Source organism: Anticarsia gemmatalis, chromosome 19 (assembly GCF_050436995.1).
Source record: "Anticarsia gemmatalis isolate Benzon Research Colony breed Stoneville strain chromosome 19, ilAntGemm2 primary, whole genome shotgun sequence".
Lineage (NCBI taxonomy): Eukaryota > Metazoa > Arthropoda > Insecta > Lepidoptera > Erebidae > Anticarsia > Anticarsia gemmatalis.
The window spans coordinates 4,067,884-4,089,626 of record NC_134763.1 but is presented as its reverse complement, the minus strand read 5'-3'; the positions used below and the strand labels follow the sequence as shown (position 1 = coordinate 4,089,626).

The following is a 21,743-nucleotide window of genomic DNA, read 5'->3' as shown; positions in this document are numbered from 1 at the left end:
AGAACAAGTACTATTAATTTGGACATTAAAAAAATATCTTTACATGAAGGTGGATGTTGTTCCAGCCTACTTAAAAATGTTGGGCATAGCTAATTAAATAAGCATAATATTGTCGAAAACATAACAAGGGCCAGTTGAACGTCACCGTTCTACTTTCCCCTCACTATCTGGAACAAAGAAGTGGGGCGGGATAATAATTTTAAGAAAACCACCCCAGACTTTTTTTCATAAAACAAGCCGAGGAGCGGCTCCCTCGCCCGACCGCCGAAGGGAAATGCGGTACCATAAAGTTGCAAATGAAGTAATACCGTACTCGGCCTGACTTACTGCCGAAACTTAGCCAGTAACTGCTCAGTGGCACTTGAGCCACAATAGACTGCTACCAATTTGCACTCGGCTATTTACTTAGTGTCATTTAATTTAGCTGAATAAATTTGTCGGAGTGGCGCAACCGTCGAGCCGTGTTGGCTCACTTTGTAATTAATATTGACCATTCCGACCGAAATATCGCTAACTATTCACTTGTATTCAACTATTCTGCTGCCGTCTGAAGTTGTTTTCTGACAATGAATTTCTAATTAGAAGGATTTCTCGGGTCTCAATTATGCTTTGTTATGGGCTGCAACGGGTGACCGCTACTTATTAAACAAACATCTCGAGAAACACCGTTTAATCACGAATGGTTTTGTTACGAAACTATGCAATCAAGGGGACAGAAATAGGGATCCTGAATAAATTAGTTTTCTTTTAGTTACTTGAACTTGCAAAGTGGAATAGAATACCTACGTAACGAGGATCATTAGTAGATATCTACTACATATAGGGTAGTAAAATTATGCCATTGAAGATTAAACATAAGATCTACCCAAACAAGTTTTCGTTAAGAACCCTAAAGCTACGAACAGTCATTCTGGTCGAAAAATCCTCTTTATGTATTGAGGGAAAGCCACACCACGATCCTGAACACACGCATTTAAATTTGGTACACATACGCGTTCACACATCGCAGACAAAATATCCAAGTGTAAACGAATCATAATTCAAGATTACGTTGCATGAAGAAAAATATTCTTGAAATTGAAGCCGCGAGTACCTTCCGTTTATTGCACCCTTCGCGCGTCAGTTGGCGTTTTATTATGTCCCACATTTGGCTGCGAATAAACAAGATGATAACTAGAACGTGCCTACAGAATCCACAACCTTTTTTTACTGTCACCATATTACTGAATTTGGAAAAGTATGATTGATAGAAAAAATACTTCTTTTCGTACCTTATTGGTATCTACTTGATAGATCTAAACATTTGATCTAAACAATATAATTCGATTTGATTTTAATCATGGCAACATCAAGATTGAACACCACATTTACACCTAGTTACAAAAAGTTTGTTTTCTAAATTGGAACGGCCCGCCGCCATCTTATGATTGTTTTTAAACTTTGACTTTCCCCATCTCATTTCTTACAAAGCACTCGAAAATATTAAATTAGGACTGAATTAAACAGTACTCTCGTTAATAGACAATCGAGTATGACATCTAAGAGGTACTCAAAACCTACGTAATTAGGGAACGCGGCGTACATCAGGGAATAAGGAAATTGCTCAACTGCCATAAATAATTTATAGGGATTCGAAGCTGCACAAGTTTTGAGAGCTCTTTGGTACATTCGCGGTGCTTTCCCGCAGCCAGACTGTCTTAAAACAATTATTATGCTATCAGATACTTTTGATATTATACGCAGATGTGCGGTGCCATAATAGCACTTGAGATAATAATACGATCTAGAGAGAGTTAATAATAAAAAGTTTATACTTCAGAATATTACAGAAACGTGTTTGTTAACATTTGTTGATAACATAACAAAGGTATCGATAACTTTGAAAGTTATTTAATCCGGAGTAAGCAACAAATAGGGAGCAACAACAAGTTTTATAGTTCCGGTATTTCATCACTCGATTGAAGTTACACGTGTGGAACGTATTTAAGGACTCAAGCTACTGTAACGATTATTAAAAGAAAAGGCCACGGAATATTTCGAGTTTTTTATATCTTATAATTATGTTCAAAGCCTTGACCTTTACTTCAATAAAGATTACTGTTTTGTAACAAAAACTACAGACTATATTTTCGTCTTAATTTTACAGGATAGGTGAAGAGATACCACGGTATATAAAGGTGTATATTCACAAGTAAACGTAGTGGTTGTTTCCACAGATGGTGAACACGATGGGCTCTCAGCCTTGCTAGGGTCTGCGTCACCGGATCTGGCGCTGGCGTCCGACGCCTCCGACAGTCTGCCACTACCAGACCATGACAACGGTAAGCAGGAACCGAGTGTGTGCTTACTAACCATACACTAACCTGCTAACAAAACTAATAATATTTATATGGTGTTAAGATCTTAACAAATACGATTTGTCAAAATACTTAATGGAATATAACTATTGCTACTAACTTAACGCCACTCTTTGTTCTATTATAAACTAATTGACCCAAGCAGCTCTCTGACGTATATTTTTAATAGTTTTTTTCCTCCCGTAAGTCTTTCCTCCGTGTCTTAAAGCCAATTTTCCAAAAACAATAAGTTAAATTGTTTAAGCGGTACTTGAATTTTGCGCTTAGCAACAGAATTGGCGATTCATTTTTATATATAAGTTAAGTCTGAATATTATTGAAGAATCATGACCACGATATGTACGACTACAAGTAACAATAAGCGTCTTTTTATATATAAACATGTTTTGCATGTTCCATGTTTAAGCAGAAAATGAGTAACACAGAAAATATTTTGGCTGCTGTGACAAATATAATATTATGTCATTATTTTATGAGTGCACACATGGCGATGAGTACCATGTAGATAGGTCGTTTGATCACGTGATTTGGCAAACAAAACACATCATCCTTGAACTTGCTATTTCCGCGATAAACATAAATATATTCAGCTTTCATAATACTAACATTAGTAAGACAATACCGTTATAACACAAATGACAATTCGGCGTATCTGTTCACGTCTCACAGTTCACTAACAATCGACGTCTTGCGATTCAACACGATATATTCCTCGAAACGACGCCCTTTGATTCTAGATAAAGTGCAATTAATTTGCATACAATCTATACATACATGTCGTATCGCTGTATACATTAGTGAATGCAAATTATGTCAAAGCGAATACGTTTCAGCACACGTCATTATGTGTAAGACTGTGTATATGTATGTATGCACGTACAATACATACATTTCTCGAAACACGAGAGGCGCGCAGCGAGTCGCTTTGACTTATTTAGTTCGTGCCTAATAAAATTAAGCCAAATGAAAGTACTAATAATAGAGACATTTCATGACATCAAAGACTTTTTGCCAACGTATTGTGCACAAAATTCTGTGGTACTGTAAAAATGTTACGAAATATCAGAAACATTTTGCGAAAATGTTTGTGGGAGTCGAGACGTAATATACGTTTTCGTAATGATACGCTTATGTTCTGTGAATTGATGAATGTGGCTTTAAAACATTAAGATGAATAGATGGCGGGGCGGGACTGGGAACTTTGCGCGAGATTGATGTGTTTCGTGCAATGACATCCGCGAGTTGGCCGCGCACGATAACGGCGAAACTTCACAGTTTTATGGCTCACGAGACGTGAAATATATAGGAAACGTTTGTAACAACCTGTTACATGAATCTTCGAGTGCGCCACTATATTAAGATCCATAAATGTTGCTCTACCAGTTCTACTACCGATAAGTTTTTAAAACTTGCACAACTTGAGTTCTGGAATAAATATTTCGACGGACGTTTATAATACTAACTACAAATATTGGCGTTTTCAACTTTCTTACATCATTACAGATTTTAGCATGTTTGCATATTTTTGTTCGCATCGAAATGGGATCCAGTTGGAGTAATTATGCCTCTAGAATGGTATCTAATAATTTATCTGCTTATATTCTAATTAGCTTAGAGTTATTCACTAATTAGCGAACATTCATGTGTTTAAATGAACATTAATTCACACTTACGTAGACTCTGGGATTTATAGGCTATGTCGAAAATAGCCACAGAATCTAATATTATAGAATACTATAGAAAAGCGCAAAAAAATACTAAAACACTTTTATGTCTGGCAGCTACTAGAAAAAAATGTGCTCTTTTTGCCGAAAAAAATTAAGAAGAATAAAGACTTTAGAATTCCATATTACAATTTTATTTCAATGACGAACGATCGTAACTACACGAGAGGTGAGTTCGGTTTGGAAGTCACACCAGAGTGTCAGTCTCAGTTCGCTGTAATGCGGACTGTCAGTGCTGTCACCCGTCGTGCATCATACTTGACTGACACAGCGACTGACTTACTCGCTACTCTCACTAGATAGCCGAGTTCCGTTGCTTTTTGACTGATTGCTGATATTCGCTTCACGGAAGTGCTTTTTGCATATATATGCCTATAAAATGTATCACATGTGCGAACATTTTGTTATATTTTGCTATAGACGTTGAAGTTTTATAGCTGGTTAGATTTTTAATTGATTGTAACGAAGTGGTTTTATAGTTCAGCTAGCTGACTTTGACATAAACATAACAATGAATCTTTCTTTTACGATGAATCTTAATCATACAATTTAAATTTTGTTATTTTATATTGACATCTAATGTACTTTCCAACTCATCTTTCGTTGATTATTGAAAACGGTCCGCTATTTATCCCTAAGCATAACAGAAATATCAAACAATAATTCTCATTTTACCTGCGATTATTCGGACAGATATTCAAGGTAGGGACGGCAAAATACCGTAAGACTAATTCCCTCTTCATTGTCGTCACAAATTAAGCCTGAGGGCGATCGTGATTGACGCACAAATACTGCGCATTGTGACAATCCATTACGACTAATGGAACTCCCGTTTCCAACTTGATGGTCAAAATTGTCCCTTTTCAAATGCAATACACAATTTACAACGAGCGTTGTACATTCTCATACAGCTCCATTTAATAGTTCGCTTACACATTGTGCTGATAACTACAGACATAAAGTTTTGTTTTTAAGTAATACAAGGATATTTTACAATTAATTTGGATGGTCAACTCCAACATATTTTGGTTCAACAAATATGCTTCCCAATCTTTGACGCCATACAGACATTTTCTTTTCTCATTCTTATCTAATCAAACAAAAATAAATGTTCGCAGCTTTTAATTGAATACGCGCGGAATATAATCCTAGATAACATTTTCAAATTAATTTTGAATTTCAACCTGACTTATCAATGATTGATATGATTCAGTCATTATTTCGAATTGATATACTCTTTAGTCAAACACGTAAACAATAAACATGAAATGCGCTTTGTCACATCATCCGAAATATAACCAATACCTATCAATAGAACGTTTAATAATAATCCTGGAATCAAAGCCAAATTGCAAACTGAATTGGAATGTAGTGACCTTCTCACAAAGGGAAACATATTTGCTATTGATCACGATTAATAACAGGTGAAGTGGCCTCGCTTTGATGTTCATTGTTCATTACAACTGGACGTTATACACAAACTGTCATCAACAGGATTGTAAACTACTGTTGTATTGTTGATGTATTAATTGCAATATATACCAACTAATGTAGTGACTATCTATTCGGTTAATACAAGGTTTAGATGACAATTTGATTGCATTTAGTAACTGTTTATTACATGTGATGATTGGACGAAAAATAGCATAGCCGCTTAAACTTTGCTCAAAGTCGGCTGTATTCACTGTCTCACTTGCAACAAACAAGTTGATTTCTAACAGCATTGACAACAGAGTATAGGTACATTTCTCGTCACTTTATTAGTAAAACATTTGGTTGTGAAAACGCGTTTCGACATTTTGTTTGTCAATAAAAATAAGTCTGATAACACTACATTAAAGATCTGTAATTAAAACCTACATAACACTAACTTGCAGAAATGCAGACATTTCCGAACAACAACAGTTGAGAATAAAAATCCATCATTTCAGAGTAATTCCCAGTGGAGCATTGCGTAATGGTTGTAAGCTTGTAAAACGTCTGCATTCAGGAGAATGCTTCAAAATACATTTTGTTATATTCTCTCGACTCCCTCGAGTGCATTCTGGTCAAGCTTCGTTATGCCTTATCGAATAGCGCACGGTGCAACTAGAAACTGTTGAAATGGAAGACAAACGATACTGAAATTTCTACGTACATTTGTGTCTACCGTTTATTTACTGTTGGCGAATATTTCTTGTTGTATCGTTTGTGGATGACGTTTGAGTCGGTTGGAATTTATTGTCCAGAATAAGGATTCAAACGATACAACCTTAATTGTCTAATAACATATTAATTTGACTAATTACTTAGAGCAAGCCTATTATGATCTTATAAAATAGAACAATGAGAACAAGAAAGTTCCCTAAACGCAATTAGGTGGTCAATAATATAATACGCAACCACTAGAACCACATGAAAATGTCGGGTAAATAAAGCTTTGTACCCAGAATTTTGCAGCCTAACATTTAAAATACATACAAAACAACTAGCAATACAACAAACATAAGTCTCTATTTGGTGATATGAGTGTATACGTGCACTAAGTTGAATAAACGACAACGAGCTCGCGCCGCAGACTGCATTAGCAGATGAAGACATCGTTACACACGACATCTCTGTTTGTTGTAATAAACGGATCCGTATGGAACATAGTTAGTTGATAACAAGCTCTATTTATACGAATAATTGCAAGGAATTGCATGTATTTATGCGTTTCATTACAGATACAACGAATGAATATGTTGTATTTAGGTCTCCGTCTATCATTCGGGAAAATATATCTTAGTGTATGAATCAATATCGCAGTAGAATTAATCTGCTATAACTCTAAATAAATAGATGGTAGTGGTAACTATCTAACGATTAGAAGTATCCAGGAAGCAACTTTGTAACTATTTTGATGAAAAATATAAGTAGGTACCGACATTCGAATACCAATAAAACCCGTTTATAAATCGTATTGCCATTGCCATGGATTCAGTTATGTCCAGTAACGATTTACCTACATTGTAATACGAACCATAAAAGCTTTTAAACAAATACAACAATTATGATTGCATTTAAAACAATCAAATATTATTATATCCAATTTAACACAAGCAAAAACAGCCAATTAATCATGCACCACCAACATTACCATATCAAATGTTTGCCAAACAATTAAATTTCACTTCAGTTTTACAATTTTAATTCGTGCCATACATTTTAAGTCGGTTTCATTCGGAAATATTAACATTGCATACAGAAACTTGTCTCCTGTATTAAATTAATAGCATTTTGTAAGTGGATACCTCGTCGAGAGGTACCATGTGCCGTGTTGCCGGCAATATTGCATGCCATATAATAAAGCAGAACATATTATTCAAAGAGTATGCACTACGAACTTAAAATGGGAATTAAGGAAGGCATTCCGTCTTCAGTTAACATTGAAAAGCTTATTGTTACTTGTGTATTTGCGAAGGCATGTTTGAACATGTTCTTATTATACGGCTAGGTTTTTGCTGAGATGAGCAACATTTTGATTATACTTTATGCAAGCAAAGCTAATTTGAGTATCAATTATCACGAAATACTGATAGAACCTTTGCATTATTGATAATTATATGTTATAACTTTTAGCTTCCAGGAAATGGAACGTACGTATTATAAGTGGTAAAAGGGGAAGTAATCCTCTTATATTTTTAAGATTAACTTTATTAGGTCTACAGGTATCAATCACGACACTAATTAAAGAACCACTCGTACACTCCCGCTCCACATTACAAAATACGAATGAAATAAAGTGAAATGTAAAGCAGTTGTACATTATACATTAGTGCATGGTAATGAGCTCGCCCGCAGCCCAATTGTTGACAACCACTGATGGATCGCGCCGCTTCCTGTTTGCACAATAACCTCGTTCAGGCCGACCCTACAGTTCCCAACTTGCTTCATCATTCATAATACGGGCTTTTACTTTGATAAAACTTTCTTCTCTATATAAATGATGCGAGTTGTAAAACCTATTTGGTATACGTAGGGGAATTTAGTTGGTGGTTCAACTAGTTGATAATCTGTTTGAATGATAATGATTTGGTCACTATCGTGTTGCGGTTTATGATTTATGTCGCGGTTTTTGGTGAGGATTTGTCGTTTGCTGTTTAATGCGATTATTTCCAATTTATTGCAAATTGCTTTTATTTTTATTGATTTTTCAGAAACTTGCAGCAATAATTTATAATTTTTCACCTGCAACTCCTCAAGAAGACAAACGATCTAAGCTTCTTTAATCCGCTTATTAAAGTAAAATTAAACTATAAATGTATCAGAACTTACTAAACTGCTATTACAACTATAAGTAATTAATCACAATATTTTATTCAATCTTACCTAAAGAAAAATAACCAAGTCGAACTTTTCTCAATTTACTTCACAGCCTAAGCTAATTAATCCAGTCCGTTTAAAAAATCAGCCTTGAACTAGTTTAAAAAGCCGCAACGTTCGCGAGAGTGTCGTAACGACAGCTTGCAAGTCCTTTATGTACAGAACTTTATAAGCGGCCCGGGGAGCCGTAAATTCCCCGCACAGATGGTCCAGATAGGTGACGAATAAAGCCGCCAAGACCCGTGGTCTCACACTAATTTATGCTTACTTTTCACTGTTATGGAGCACAGAGACACTCCAAAATTAAGGCTGTAAATTCTCTGACTTAAGTACGAGTGGCCATATTGAAAACAAACGCAAGGTGCGCTCTGACCCGAAAATGCAAATGTAATGTTTTAATATCTTTTGCGGATTAAAATATTATTTCAGTACTAGGGTTTAAAACCCAACTTATTAAGTCATAAGTTTGGTCTTGAATGTAAACTCATTAATGTAGCCCACAAATAAATTTAAAAAATATTTCAACTTTCGTGGTTCTAACTTATAAGTTGGTATATGAAGACTAGATAATTAGAGTCCCGACATCTTAGTAATTACATTTTGTAATTAACTATTCCTTTCACAATTTTAAATATTCGAATTATATTTGTTACACGAGTTCCTTCCAATTTATAAAAACAATGGCGGAAAATTTACATTAAATTTGAAAACGACAAACAAATTTAAAAGGACTTTTATTTGTAAGTTTATACAAAATCTCGTTACAATTTATTCACGTCAGCTTTCAGAATAAACTTGTGAAGGTCATTACGTTTGACGTCGCTATTTCTATATTACATCGTTATGCTATAATAGTATTTGTCTAGGTTTATAATTAATGAGTAAAGTTTCATTACATGATGCCAGTAAATATTGAACTTAAGAATTATTTCAAAACATCTTCAAAAATAAATTTTGATTCGTATTTATGTCGATCGAGATACCAGACATGTACAAAACAAAATAATTGAGTCTTTCTTTCAGAATTTTCGGAAGCTTCACCCAAACAATAGAAACATCTGAGTGGGATACCCTAAAAAGGTTGTATACGTATCATTTTATTCAGCGACAGACATTCCCGCCTTACGAAACAATACCTCCCCGGGGGTATTAAATACTAATACCGTCTTTCGAAAAACTGTTTTCTACATACAATAGCAGTTGCTAACCAAACACAGACGTTTCAAACCTTTTTTCGATAACGAAGTTTCTTCCAGAAAATAAATTGTTTTGCCGAAATTATAACAATGGCGCCGACATGGTAGACAAGGTTCGAGGCTACTTTATATCTCCTATACATTAGCCTTAATTAGGTCTTTTCAGTGGGCGCCACAAAGGGCGATTTGTCTTCGTGTTTAGTATCGCTGCAGGCGATGCGACGGTGAAAAGCTGTTGTTTACATATCGAGGCTCTCTGTGGAGCCCCTGTGTCTCAAAGAGAACGCTCTACCATGTCTCTCGGCAAACAACTGATCGTTTGCAGCAGGTTTTACAAATAGCTCAAAAAAAACCTAGACGAGTCGTCCAACGACCACGAGTCCTCCTTTAATTACGGTTTAATTTCATTAACCTGTCGGCATAAGATTGATTATACCAAAACATTATAACGTCACACCGAACTTATCGAAAGCCATATCGAAACTTTACCTAAAGTCTCGAAAATAAATTGGAGCCAATTTGAACGTATAAAACACGGGTTAATTAAGTAAAGCTATGCACCAATGTTGTGTCACTTCCACAAAGGCTCGAGTTAGGGTTATTTATCTGACTTGTCACGTGTGTTCTCGGATTTATCGCGTTCAGCAGCGGTCGGGTTGACTCGAACACGACAGCCGAGATTTTATAGCGACGGGGAAAACATTCTGAATAGTAATTTTAAGATTGTTTATTCATTATTTTGTTGGGCACGTTCTTGTTTTAATCATGTTCGAGAACTTGTTGTTTGGGCGTTTTTTCGTTATTTGAATATTGTTTGTAAGATTGGGGAAGTATACTTTGAAACTTTTGCGATGGTTTGAATTATACGTAACGGAAATAAACTCGGGTTCGCTAACGTATAAATATAAAGTTAGAATAAATTATATGGGGAATGAATAAAGCATCATAATGGGGAAACTAACTCGAACTGGTGATAAACCAATACTATATCACCCATACATTAAATTCAAATCTTTTGTATGAGATATTATAAAAACGGCAGTATTAAGTTAATAATACTTAGTTGGTAACAGAGAGAAAATGTACGGTTTTCATTGTACATAATAAATTTCGTAAAATTTGGTGGATTGTCGGATTTTCATTATGTTCAATCATCGGCCAAAAACAATGCGTAGTGAAGTCCAAACATTTTCATTTGGAGTGCGATATGCGAAGTAGGCATCGGATTTACCGTAATAACTGTAGCGAATCAGGGTTCCCTCTGGAGAATCAGGCAAAATTGCGAATCGACTGTGTCGCACCTCCCAAACCTAAGCAAAGGACGCCATCATGAATACAAATCGTTCGTTTTTCCCTTCACAGGCTTTAGTTAAATCACCGGGAGCCGTACTGCGTAAAATTCCCTTTTATTTTGGTGTTTTTTGTTTTTTTTTATTCAGTTAACTAACGCACTGCGATCTGCAGTCTTACATTGTCTTACTCGAAGGGTTAACATTAGAGTTAGTAACTGACAATAAGATTGTATCAGATCACTTTAGGTAAAATTAGTTCCAACCTATGTCTCGATTTCACTTATATAATATTTAAAAAATCTCTAATATATTTACTTCAAACAGGCAGTTTAAAACGTTTGACTAAATAATGAACAAGTTTATAAAGTAACATTTTACACTCAACTACTTTCTAAGAGTTTTTTATGCGTCCTCTAGGCAAATTACTGCAAAACTTTGTTCGACCGTTCTCAAGTACTGCCCAGTTTTATCTACAGAGTTTCACCATTTTTTTATTATACAGCCGTCTTTTAATTGCAAGTTAATTTTTACACACACATTTTAATCACCTCACAATTAACAATTTATAAAAGGTATTTTAACTAAACTATATTAATACATATATACAAATTGTAAAAAAATATATCCAAAATTGAAATTAAAAAAGAAAGGAAGAGTGTTGCTATGCGTTGAAGTGCTCTCCCGCATCGCTGTCTGCCGGGAACGTTCCCAAATAATAATAATAACAATTATTTAGTTGATAAATAGTTTCATCAACGAGACTACACAGTTCAAATAGAAAAAAAATGCCTTAAGTCTTATAATATACTAGCTGACCCGGCAAACGTTGTTTTGCCATGTAAATTAAAAAAAAATATTGTCACTTAGGGGTATGAAAAATAGATGTTGGCCGATTCTCAGAACTACTCATTATGCTCACAAAATTTCATGAGAATCGGTCAAGCCGTTTCGGAGGAGTATGGCAACAAAAACTATGACGCGAGAATTTTATATTTTTTTTATTTTTTGTGAATCTAAACCATTCTCAGATCGAACACACACAAATTTCATCAAAATCGGTCCAGTCGTTTAAGAGAAGTTCAGTGACATACACACTTACAGAAGAATTATATTATAAAGATGTCCATGTAAACCCATTTGTACTAAATACGACAACTAGCATCATCATAACTTCAGTACGACTCATGCATATACTCGTACTGTAAAATTGCGTTTGCGACGCTTGATGGATGGGCCCCGCAATTACATGCTGCGTCCCTTTCACACTTAATAACGTAATCATTGTGACAAGCGAAACAGCGCGTCATATTAATTTGCATTCCACGTCCGTATGCAATGTTGGGCAATTAGCAGATGTTTGTTATATACATGTACTTTACAAACTTAATATTTGTTTATCTGTTTTGCAGTTAATTTGGTTTCTCGTTTCATAACAGTCATGTTGAAAATTATGCAAAGTATTTATATAAAATTTAAAGTTGATCTCACTACAGCACCGTAAATGCCTTTAATAATAAAATCTTTAAAATATCATATTGAACGAATATTTTAACTTCATTATTAATATTCCAAATAAAGATAAATCTCACGGGATGATTTTCTGATGGTCATTCAAAATTTACGAAACGTTAATAATCGAAACCATTCAATTTTCCTAGAAACCATTTGGCGCGCTTTCATCGTAGAGGTTCGAATAAATATTTATTTAATTTAACTTGCGCAAAAGTAAACAGCTAATAGTACATTTACTTTTCTCGGTAATTAAGCTACATTTTTAACAAACAAGCCGAATTGTTTTGCGAACCAAATAAGGTTCTTAGAAGAAAAAAAATCAATGTGTCTCGCCAAAGTTAAAGCCTGGCTGTCGGCGAAGCGATTCGGCGCAATCTCACAGTCGAGCGGCATCGTCAACGAAACTTATACCGTAGCTCCAATAAAACCTTAAAAGTTCCCGAGGCGTTGTTCTAAAAGCCTCCCCTTATTACACATCAAAACTCCGCCAAAATATCTCTCGAGAACACAAAAAGTTCAATCGACAATAGACTGATAAGACTTCTTTGATGTCAATATTCTTTATTCCAAACAATTATTGTCGTGCCTTGTTGAGGCTTCTTGCAAATATGGGATATACACGACAAATGTGTGCGTGATGAGAATCTCAACTGATTTAAAATCATCGAGTGCAATTTACTCGTTATCAACCAATGAATGTACCCACTATGAATATGGTTGCATCTAAATAAAATCTATAACATGCCGTCAACAGACTAGAACTATTTTGCTTTATTTCAACGCTCCTGAAAAACTGCACTAAAATACTTACTCGCTAGTCACAAAATGTAGAGTGCCAATAACTTGTGACACAAACTAATCTACCTAAAAGTCTGAAGCAAAACCTAAATACTGTAAAGTTAAGAGTATTAAATTTTGGTCGCGATTGATTTCTTTGGGGACTCCACTTACCGTCTTGTTTATACAACTTAGCGCTTGCTCTTAGAAATTATTCCCTTAATAACATTTTGGAGCTTTAGTACCAAAGAGCTTAGTTAATCTGTTAACTGTGTTGTCGCGTATGAATCTAGATAGGTCACTGACGGTGGTAAAAGTATTAAAACCGACTCCGGTAATCTGTTAATGGAATTCTAGTGAGTTGCAATGGCAACTAATTGAATGTCTTTCTGTCCATACAGACGGCAACTAATAAAGTTTATTAATTTCTTACATTAAAGCGGTGCGCGGCTAAACTAATGTGCAGGCGAACTTGTGACGTCTCTAACTTCACTATTGTATGAACGTCTGAAGCTCACGTCGTCGTCGGTCGCAAAAGGTCACTCGGAGCTCGGCGAGTGCTCCTAATGTGATTAAAATCTCCCCTCTAGCTGAAACTCATGACTGATGTCGCGCAGTGCCTCATATCCTCGTAATTAATTAATTAAATATTTTATCTTGCTCTACTTCCGAGCTTCAGACTAATGTGAACTCACTTTGTTATTTTCATGTTGGAACTGATTTGTTTGTGTGCCAGTCTTTGTTTTGTCGCGTGTACATTTTCACTCGACTCTTTATCATCTATATATATAAAAGAAAGTCGTGTTAGTTACACCACTTATAACTCAAGAACGGCAGAACAGATTTGGCTGAAAATTGGTAGGGAGGTAGCTTAGAGCCAGGAGATGGACATAGGCTACTTTTTACCCCGGGAAAATGACGCATTTCCCGAAAAAAATCAGGTGGCGAATGAAGTGGCGAATAATCAATTTTATAATGACATTGAATTAACAAAATTCCGTTGTCATGGCAACTGTTTTAATGGTGGATATGCCATAACGCGACTTCGTTATCTATATATATAAAAATGAATTGCTGTTCGTTAGTCTCGCTAAAACTCAGTCACAAAATACATAGTACATAAAAAACGAAAAAAAAAAAACAAATATCTAGATATTTTTAAAATAGAACAACCAACTAATATGTCAAATCCAATCTGTATTTAATAAAAATGCATTTATTGAATAAAGCATGAAGTTTTAAGAATTATTACAATATTATATTGTGGCTACGTACGCTAGAACTTTCTTTACTTTACTGCTAAATGAGCAGGAAATTTTCTCAATTTGATTAATTACAATTTACGATGCCGAGGAGAAGACGACCTGACTTAGGTCGTTCATTTGCGATCCATGAAAGACAACCTACAGTAGTCCATTTGGCAGTCCATTTAGAAAATGGTTAACGAGTTTATTTTAATGAATCTAACGCCGCAGACAGAGCGGCACATCCACCGTCGACAACATTAACAAGTTTCTTCACAGTCTGTCAAACTGATGATTTTGCTCGCACTTTGCTGTTTGCTGACATGCCACGCTATTACACATGGAACGCATCATCGAAATCGTTTCAGCGTCGAAAACAAGGAACACCAGTTGAAGGACATCCAAATGTATTTGCTTTAGATGCTCTGGGTCGCATCTACACAGTACATCCAAATAACGATGAATGTTATTATTTGCGGTTGTTGTTGGTTAATGTTCGTGGTCCGACATCGTTTAAACAACTGAGAACAGTTGATGGACAGCTGTGTGCGACTTACCGTGAGGCATGTCAACTATTACATTTACTTGAGAACGATTCGCACTGGGATGATACGCTCAAGGATTCCGTAATATCTTCGTCGCCGCATCAAATTCGTACGTTGTTTGCGATTATCATATCGACATGTTTCCCCTCGAATCAAAAGATTTGTGGGTTAAGTATAAAGATGACATGTCTGAGGATGTTTTGCATCGTGTGCGCCGTCAAACTTTGAATCCTACAATACAAATGAATGAAGAAATTTACAATGACCCATTGATCATGATAGAAGATATGTGTTTATTGATGGCAAATAAAGTATTGTCGTGTTTTGGAATGACAGCACCCAATCATCATATGCACGATGCATTAAACCACGAGTTTCAAAGAGAACATCAGTACGACATTGAAGCATTGGCCGAAACAGTTTGTACAAATGTTCCACAATTAAATCAACAACAAAGAATTGCGTACGACACTTTGATAGAAGCTGTGAACAGTGGATCTGGTGGAATTTATTTCCTTGATGCTCCCGGAGGAACCGGAAAAACGTTTTTAATTTCATTGCTTTTGGCGAGGATCGGATCGCGAAATGATGTTGCTCTAGCGTTGGCTTCATCTGGAATAGCTGCAACTCTGCTAGAAGGCGGGCGAACTGTACATTCTGCCTTGAAATTACCACTAAACATGCAAATCACTGAAACACCAATTTGCAACATCGCCAAAAATAGCGCAATGGCCAAGATCCTACAGGTATGCAAATTGATTGTATGGGATGAATGCACAATGGCCCATAAGAGGTCACTGGAGGCACTGGACAGAACGTTGAAAGATCTTCGTGACAACCAAAATATTTTCGGTAGGGCCATGATTTTGTTGTCAGGTGATTTTCGTCAGATCTTCCAGTTATTCCCCGATCAACTGTTGCTGATGAACTAAATGGATGCCTAAAATCATCAATTTTGTGGCAGTACGTAAAGACACTCCACTTAACAACTAACATGCGAGTATTTTTGCAACAAGATGAAACTGAAAATGTGTTTGCGAAGCAGTTGTTAGATATTGGAAATAATAAAGTTGCAGTGGACACCTCGACCGGATTCATCACATAACCTACAGATTTCTGTCACATCACAGACTCAAAAGTGGAGCTTTCCCAGATATAGCGCAAAAGTTCAATAACCATAATTGGCTGGGTGAACGAGCAATATTAGCCGCGAAAAATAATGATGTCGAGGATCTTAATGCAACCATTCAGAATTTTCTTCCAGGACAGTTGGATTCCTTCAAATCAGTCGACACCGTAATGAACCAGGATGACGTAATCAACTATCCCACTGAGTTTTTAAAGTCACTAGAATTGCCTGGATTACCACCTCACAATTTGCAGTTAAAAGTAGGATCAGTTGTCATCATGCTGCGTAACAATAATCAACCTCGACTATGCAATAGAACAAGACTGGCTGTGAAAAGACTGATGAATAACGTCATTGAGGCGACAATCATAAAAGGAAAATACAAAAGAAGAGGATGTCTTGATCACGCGGATACCGATGATTCCAACGGACATACCATTCGATTTTAAACACTTACAATTTCAAGTACCTACGTCTGGCCTTTGCGATGACCATAAATAAATCGCAAGGACAGTCGTTAGAAGTTTGTGGAATCAACTTGGAGTTTCCCTGTTTCGCGCATGGACAATTATACGTCGCGTGTTCGCGCGTCGGAAAACCGTCTTCTTTGTTTATTTACGCACCACAAAACAAAACAAAAAATATAGTTTATGAGGAAGCTTTAAATTAATAAACAGACTGTATTTTAACAGTGTGTGTCTGTGAATATCAAATTTAAACCTTATAAATAGCCAGTATTTCAGGAAAACTCTGTTTTCTAAGTAAGCAACATGATGTATTGAAAATAATAATAAAACTTCATGCTTTATTCAATAAATACTTTATTTATCGATGAGGCAGTACGAAATCTGCCGGGTCAGCTATAGAAGAAAGCGTGAGCGGAGCTGCGCGGGTCAGCTAGTAATATAATAGAAGATTAAAATTTGCTTGCCTAAAGCAATCAGAATGTGAGATGCGGATACAAAGATACCTACAAATGGTAGCCTTTGCAATCGGATGTCGGCGAGTTCGTGGCTTGTAACTATAATTTCTTCTGCAAAACAAACTCAACCCGCTTAGGGGAAGTTCGTTAAGGAAAAGGCGGGCCGATCCCTAATAATATTATCTACGTAAGTCATATTTATTTAGGTATCGCGATCGTACATCTAAATGATTCGCTATTTTCGGACTAAAATAATATGTATCTGCTCGTATCGTCCGTCCGTATAAACAAAATCTTTACAGATAGTTGCAAAACAAAATGATAAAAAAAGGTTTGTGTCCGTAATAAATTTCTAAGCATTTGTAGAAATATCCATCAATTTCTCGATAGATACACGCAAAGAAGGGACGGCCGCGACCGGGGCGCCCGGGGCGCGCCGCGACCGTGTCACCAATATGAATAATTTTCCAATCTCAACGTTTATTCACTCCTTTGTCTGCCATTTTTGGCTCTGAGACAATTTTATGACGAATCGTAAACGCCTTTTTATGCAGCAATACCATAGAAAGCGTAATAAATAACTGTGAAATTTCGATAGGTGTCCGCGTCGTTTGTTTGTCTGTCCTTTTTTGCCCGCTGGCGTCGGGAAGCGGTGAGGTTATTAGGGACATCAATCTACGTTTATCCAGAAGTCCCTTTAAAGATTTTTAACAGAACTGAAAAGAAAGGGTTGCATTGTTTTCTCTCAATATAGCTATTGATATACGCATTTATATCAGTATCGGTCTAGGTGCGTTTCAAAACGTGACATGAATATCTTTAGTGTTTCCTTGACAATATTTTATAGACACTAATTCGTAAAAATCACGACAGTAAAAACCCGTTTAAATTACACCGCAATTCTAAACTCAGTAACCGCAAGTGACAAAACAATTTCTTCCATAATGGCAGTAATGTTTCACTCCATAAATGGCGTAAAGAAATTTCGTTAAGTCCATCGTGCTCGCTAAACCAAAGACGAAACGGTTCAACACGTAATGTGGGCTTTGAGGGACTTAGTCCAAACGCGGGCCAGCGCGAGGCCAACCCGGGGCCAAGCCGGAGCCTCGGGGGAACGCTCTTATTAACTCATCCAACTTTAACAGCCTCATAAAATAAGTGAAAAGGAACTCACTTGATGTAAACACGGGGCAATAAAACACTAAGTGCTATCCTACGCTTTGTGACTAAAGCCTGTACGACGTTATTGAAAAATGAATAGGTGAGACATTTTCGCTATGAAGTTTAAAAGCGCTTAGTTCTCGAGGTTCCGCCTCTTGTGATACTTTTCTATTACATTATGGTAGCTGATGTGCTTTTTGAAAATATTAAACCCACTTTAAAACGTTCTACTAGCTTGATGCATGTTTATATTGTTATTTCAAAAAAGAAAAATATAAAACTTTATGAATTTTGCAGTGACACAACAATGTTGGTGAAATAATACATCGGATGATACACCTGTCACTCCAATGACACTACATTATAAGCTTACAAACAATTATTAAATTCATTTCCTCCGCCCGGAAACGACCTTCAATGTGTGACTCTCAAAATATTTTGAGCGAAGATAAATAGGACAGGAAAATACAGAAATCAGAACGCAATAATTCTTAGAAACGTTACTCAATTGAATACAAAAAAATATTTCCGGGAGTGACCTGAGATTGAACAGTGTGTCCGCTTTACACCCACGCTTAAAGAAGTTGTACAAATGTAATCTTATTTTTACACGAGGTTAAGCGATGTCACTCACGGTCAAAAATTGGAATTCTTTTTCACATTTATTGTCAGTTTTCAACAGTTATTCTAAAGGGTTTGTTCTATCAGCAAAATCAGAGTTGACAATGTGTGTTATTTATGAATAGAACTATTTAATATTTATGATCGATTCAACAAAGTTAAAGCTATTACCGCTACTTGGGATTGCACTAAGTGAACACACGAGCCGAACATTGAAGGCTGAACTAACGTAGTTTACATAATGTGGGTATTACAGCGCGTACAATAATGCTTAATACGAGTTTCAAGGGAGGCCTATCTCGCGGCCTCGCGTACACTATTATGTTCCATTATCATCTTATTATAAAAAAATAAATAATAGGTCTTGCTTTTAACATCAACGTGAGGCACTACAAGCGTCACTTTTCCCTAGCTTTTTTGTATTATTAAACCTACTAAATATTTTGTATCAAGTTATTAAAAAATTAAAGACTCATATTTCTTCCAATTTCAGTGCCAGACATTAAGTAAACATAAAATCGCGAGTGTGCGTATAAAAGCTAACATAATTAAATGGGTCTAGCGAGCTTACCCTTGAGTGGAACGACGTCTTTTTTCTTCGACGACATTACCTATTCATCACACGGATCGCTGAAAAGCGACCACTTTGTTACTTATATATCTTTCCGCACAGGTTCCCTCGTGAAAAAGATCGGGAATCATTTTTCTTCGGTTCCATTAGTGGGCATCGGCCGGCCGAGACGGATATGCGGTCTGCGCAAACATAAACAAAGTAATGGGGTCTGCCGAGTGACAAAGAACATCCCATCAGATGGCGAAGCGACGGAATCAATACGGATCTGTATGAGCGGCGTCCCGTTTGACTCGCCCTCTGAATCCAAACGTTATTGTACCCGATAGCTATCGCCTTCAGTGGATCTTCCGTACCTACGTACTCCAACACACAATAGGCAAAGTCAGGATATGAGACACGACGTGTGTGCATTGACGCGCACTGTCGCTACCTGTAATCTCTATCTGCCATCAGTGAATACGCATTCACTGAAAGACAATTACTGTGATTAAACAGTTAATTCAGCCGTAAACGTCAATTGTATCTGGCGTGGGGGAACAGTCGAGTGTGAACACAGACCCTTCAGTACACTGATAATTTACTGTGTATTAATCAACATTAATATGTACACACCAGCACAAATGCTGTCATCGTGTGAATTGTTTTAGTTCAAAAAGAATGGAATTAGAATAGGTGATATATTATAAAAGAAAATAAAATTTAAATCCTATTATTTTGGTATTCTCTTTTAATCTCACCAAATTAAGAGAAAAAAAAAACTTGTGAACATGGCAAAAAAACATGGCTTCCGAGAAATGATTTGAAGTGAAAAGAATAGATTATTGTTAGGCATTGATTAATGATGATTGAGAATTTGAATAACGGGCCGTTTTCTTTTGAAATTCAAAGAATTCGGGTTTGCGAATAACGATCTTTAATAAAGACAAAAATTCACAACATAGATCGGGTAAATACACGTTCACGAATCTTTAAGCCGCGAGCTAAATGCACGCGCTGATAAATGAAAAATCCAACAAAATTAGATTGTTCGTGAACAGCTTATATTTCGAGTTTCCCAAAATTGATCCTTTGCCCAAACAATCTTTACTTTCGCCTAATTCAACAGTTTTTCCTGCGCGTGAAAAAGGAGAAATAACTCTGAATTTTGCCGGCCGTACATTTTGGAGGCTCTTGTTTGCTTTCGGCTCGCTCTAAATTAATATCGAACGTTGGAAATTAGGAGCGAACCAAAATTATGAATTGAAACGCTGAGGACGGTAGTCCGGGACAGAGCGGCAGAGTGTGACGTCATCACTTACAACCTCAACAAATATCCGACAGACAGTTTTTCTTCTGTCAAGAATCCATTTTATTTACAAGAACTTCGCACGAGATGTTGTTGAGCAAGTCGGTGAATTGGCTTTATAAATAAAAATAAAGCTTTTAAAACTACAGAGTATTTTTAAACGTTTCGGATAAATGACACGAAATCCCGAAACCAATTTACCATTGAGCATTGCAAATACAAACAGAATCCTTTGACTTTTGCAATACACCATCACAGTGGGATGCACCACAATATTTTGTGTAAATATTGCGCCGCAAAATGTACCGATTATATTTGAGTTTACCAATAACTGATGAAGCTCTTTGTCAAACAAAATTAATGCTAGCGGTATTTTCAACGAATTTGTTTGCATCGCTTTTATTAAAAGCTAGTATGCGTGATGCGAGCTATAATCAAAAAGCCATTTTTGTGGATTGGAGTTATTTTCATGGAGCTCAAATGAATGCATCGGGTTATGTTTAAAACTATTTCGTAATTATAGATTGTCCGACAACATGCGGTGTTAAGCGGGAAACTTATCACTGATTCTTTGTGTGTATTTACACCGAACTGTTTTGTTGCAGAGTGTAGTACAACGTCATCATCATCAAGTGGCGTGGTGCCAATCACAACGGTGTCAGTGGCGGTGACGGGGCTGGACTCGCGACCACCACTCTCTGCCAAGAAAGTCCGACCGAAACCCGCCTCACCTAACAGGCAGGGGCCGCAACAGTGTCAAGTAAGTAAACTTTACATTGTAGAGAATATTTTGATAAGTCAGGTATGATTCTGTAAGGTCGTATAATAAAATGATGTACATTAGTTTACAATGTTGAAGACTCGTTTTTACGGTTGATGAACGTATAGGAATGATGTCGATCACTTACACAATAAGTTATACATGCAAATGTGGTACAGAAAATATAATTAGTAGTCGACTGGCTCACTTATTTTATTGTAGAGAATAATATGATGCTTATCTATTATTATATTTATAAAGAAAACATTAGTTAATTAGTCCGATCACGGTTCGTAAACG

The 21,743-nt window shown here is 36.3% G+C and overlaps 1 protein-coding gene across 3 annotated transcripts in view; it reads left to right on the top strand.

Annotated features, from left to right (window-relative positions):
* Nucleotides 1-21,743, top strand: part of LOC142981154 (uncharacterized) — a 234,584-nt gene that overhangs the window by 167,657 nt on the left and 45,184 nt on the right. For 2 of the 3 annotated variants that reach the window (XM_076126859.1, XM_076126857.1), the window contains exons 4-5: nt 2,217-2,321; nt 21,289-21,443. In XM_076126859.1, coding sequence (XP_075982974.1) covers nt 2,217-2,321; nt 21,289-21,443 — 260 coding nt within the window. The remainder of the gene's footprint in view (nt 1-2,216; nt 2,322-21,288; nt 21,444-21,743) is intronic. The other variant, XM_076126860.1, reaches the window with a different exon arrangement.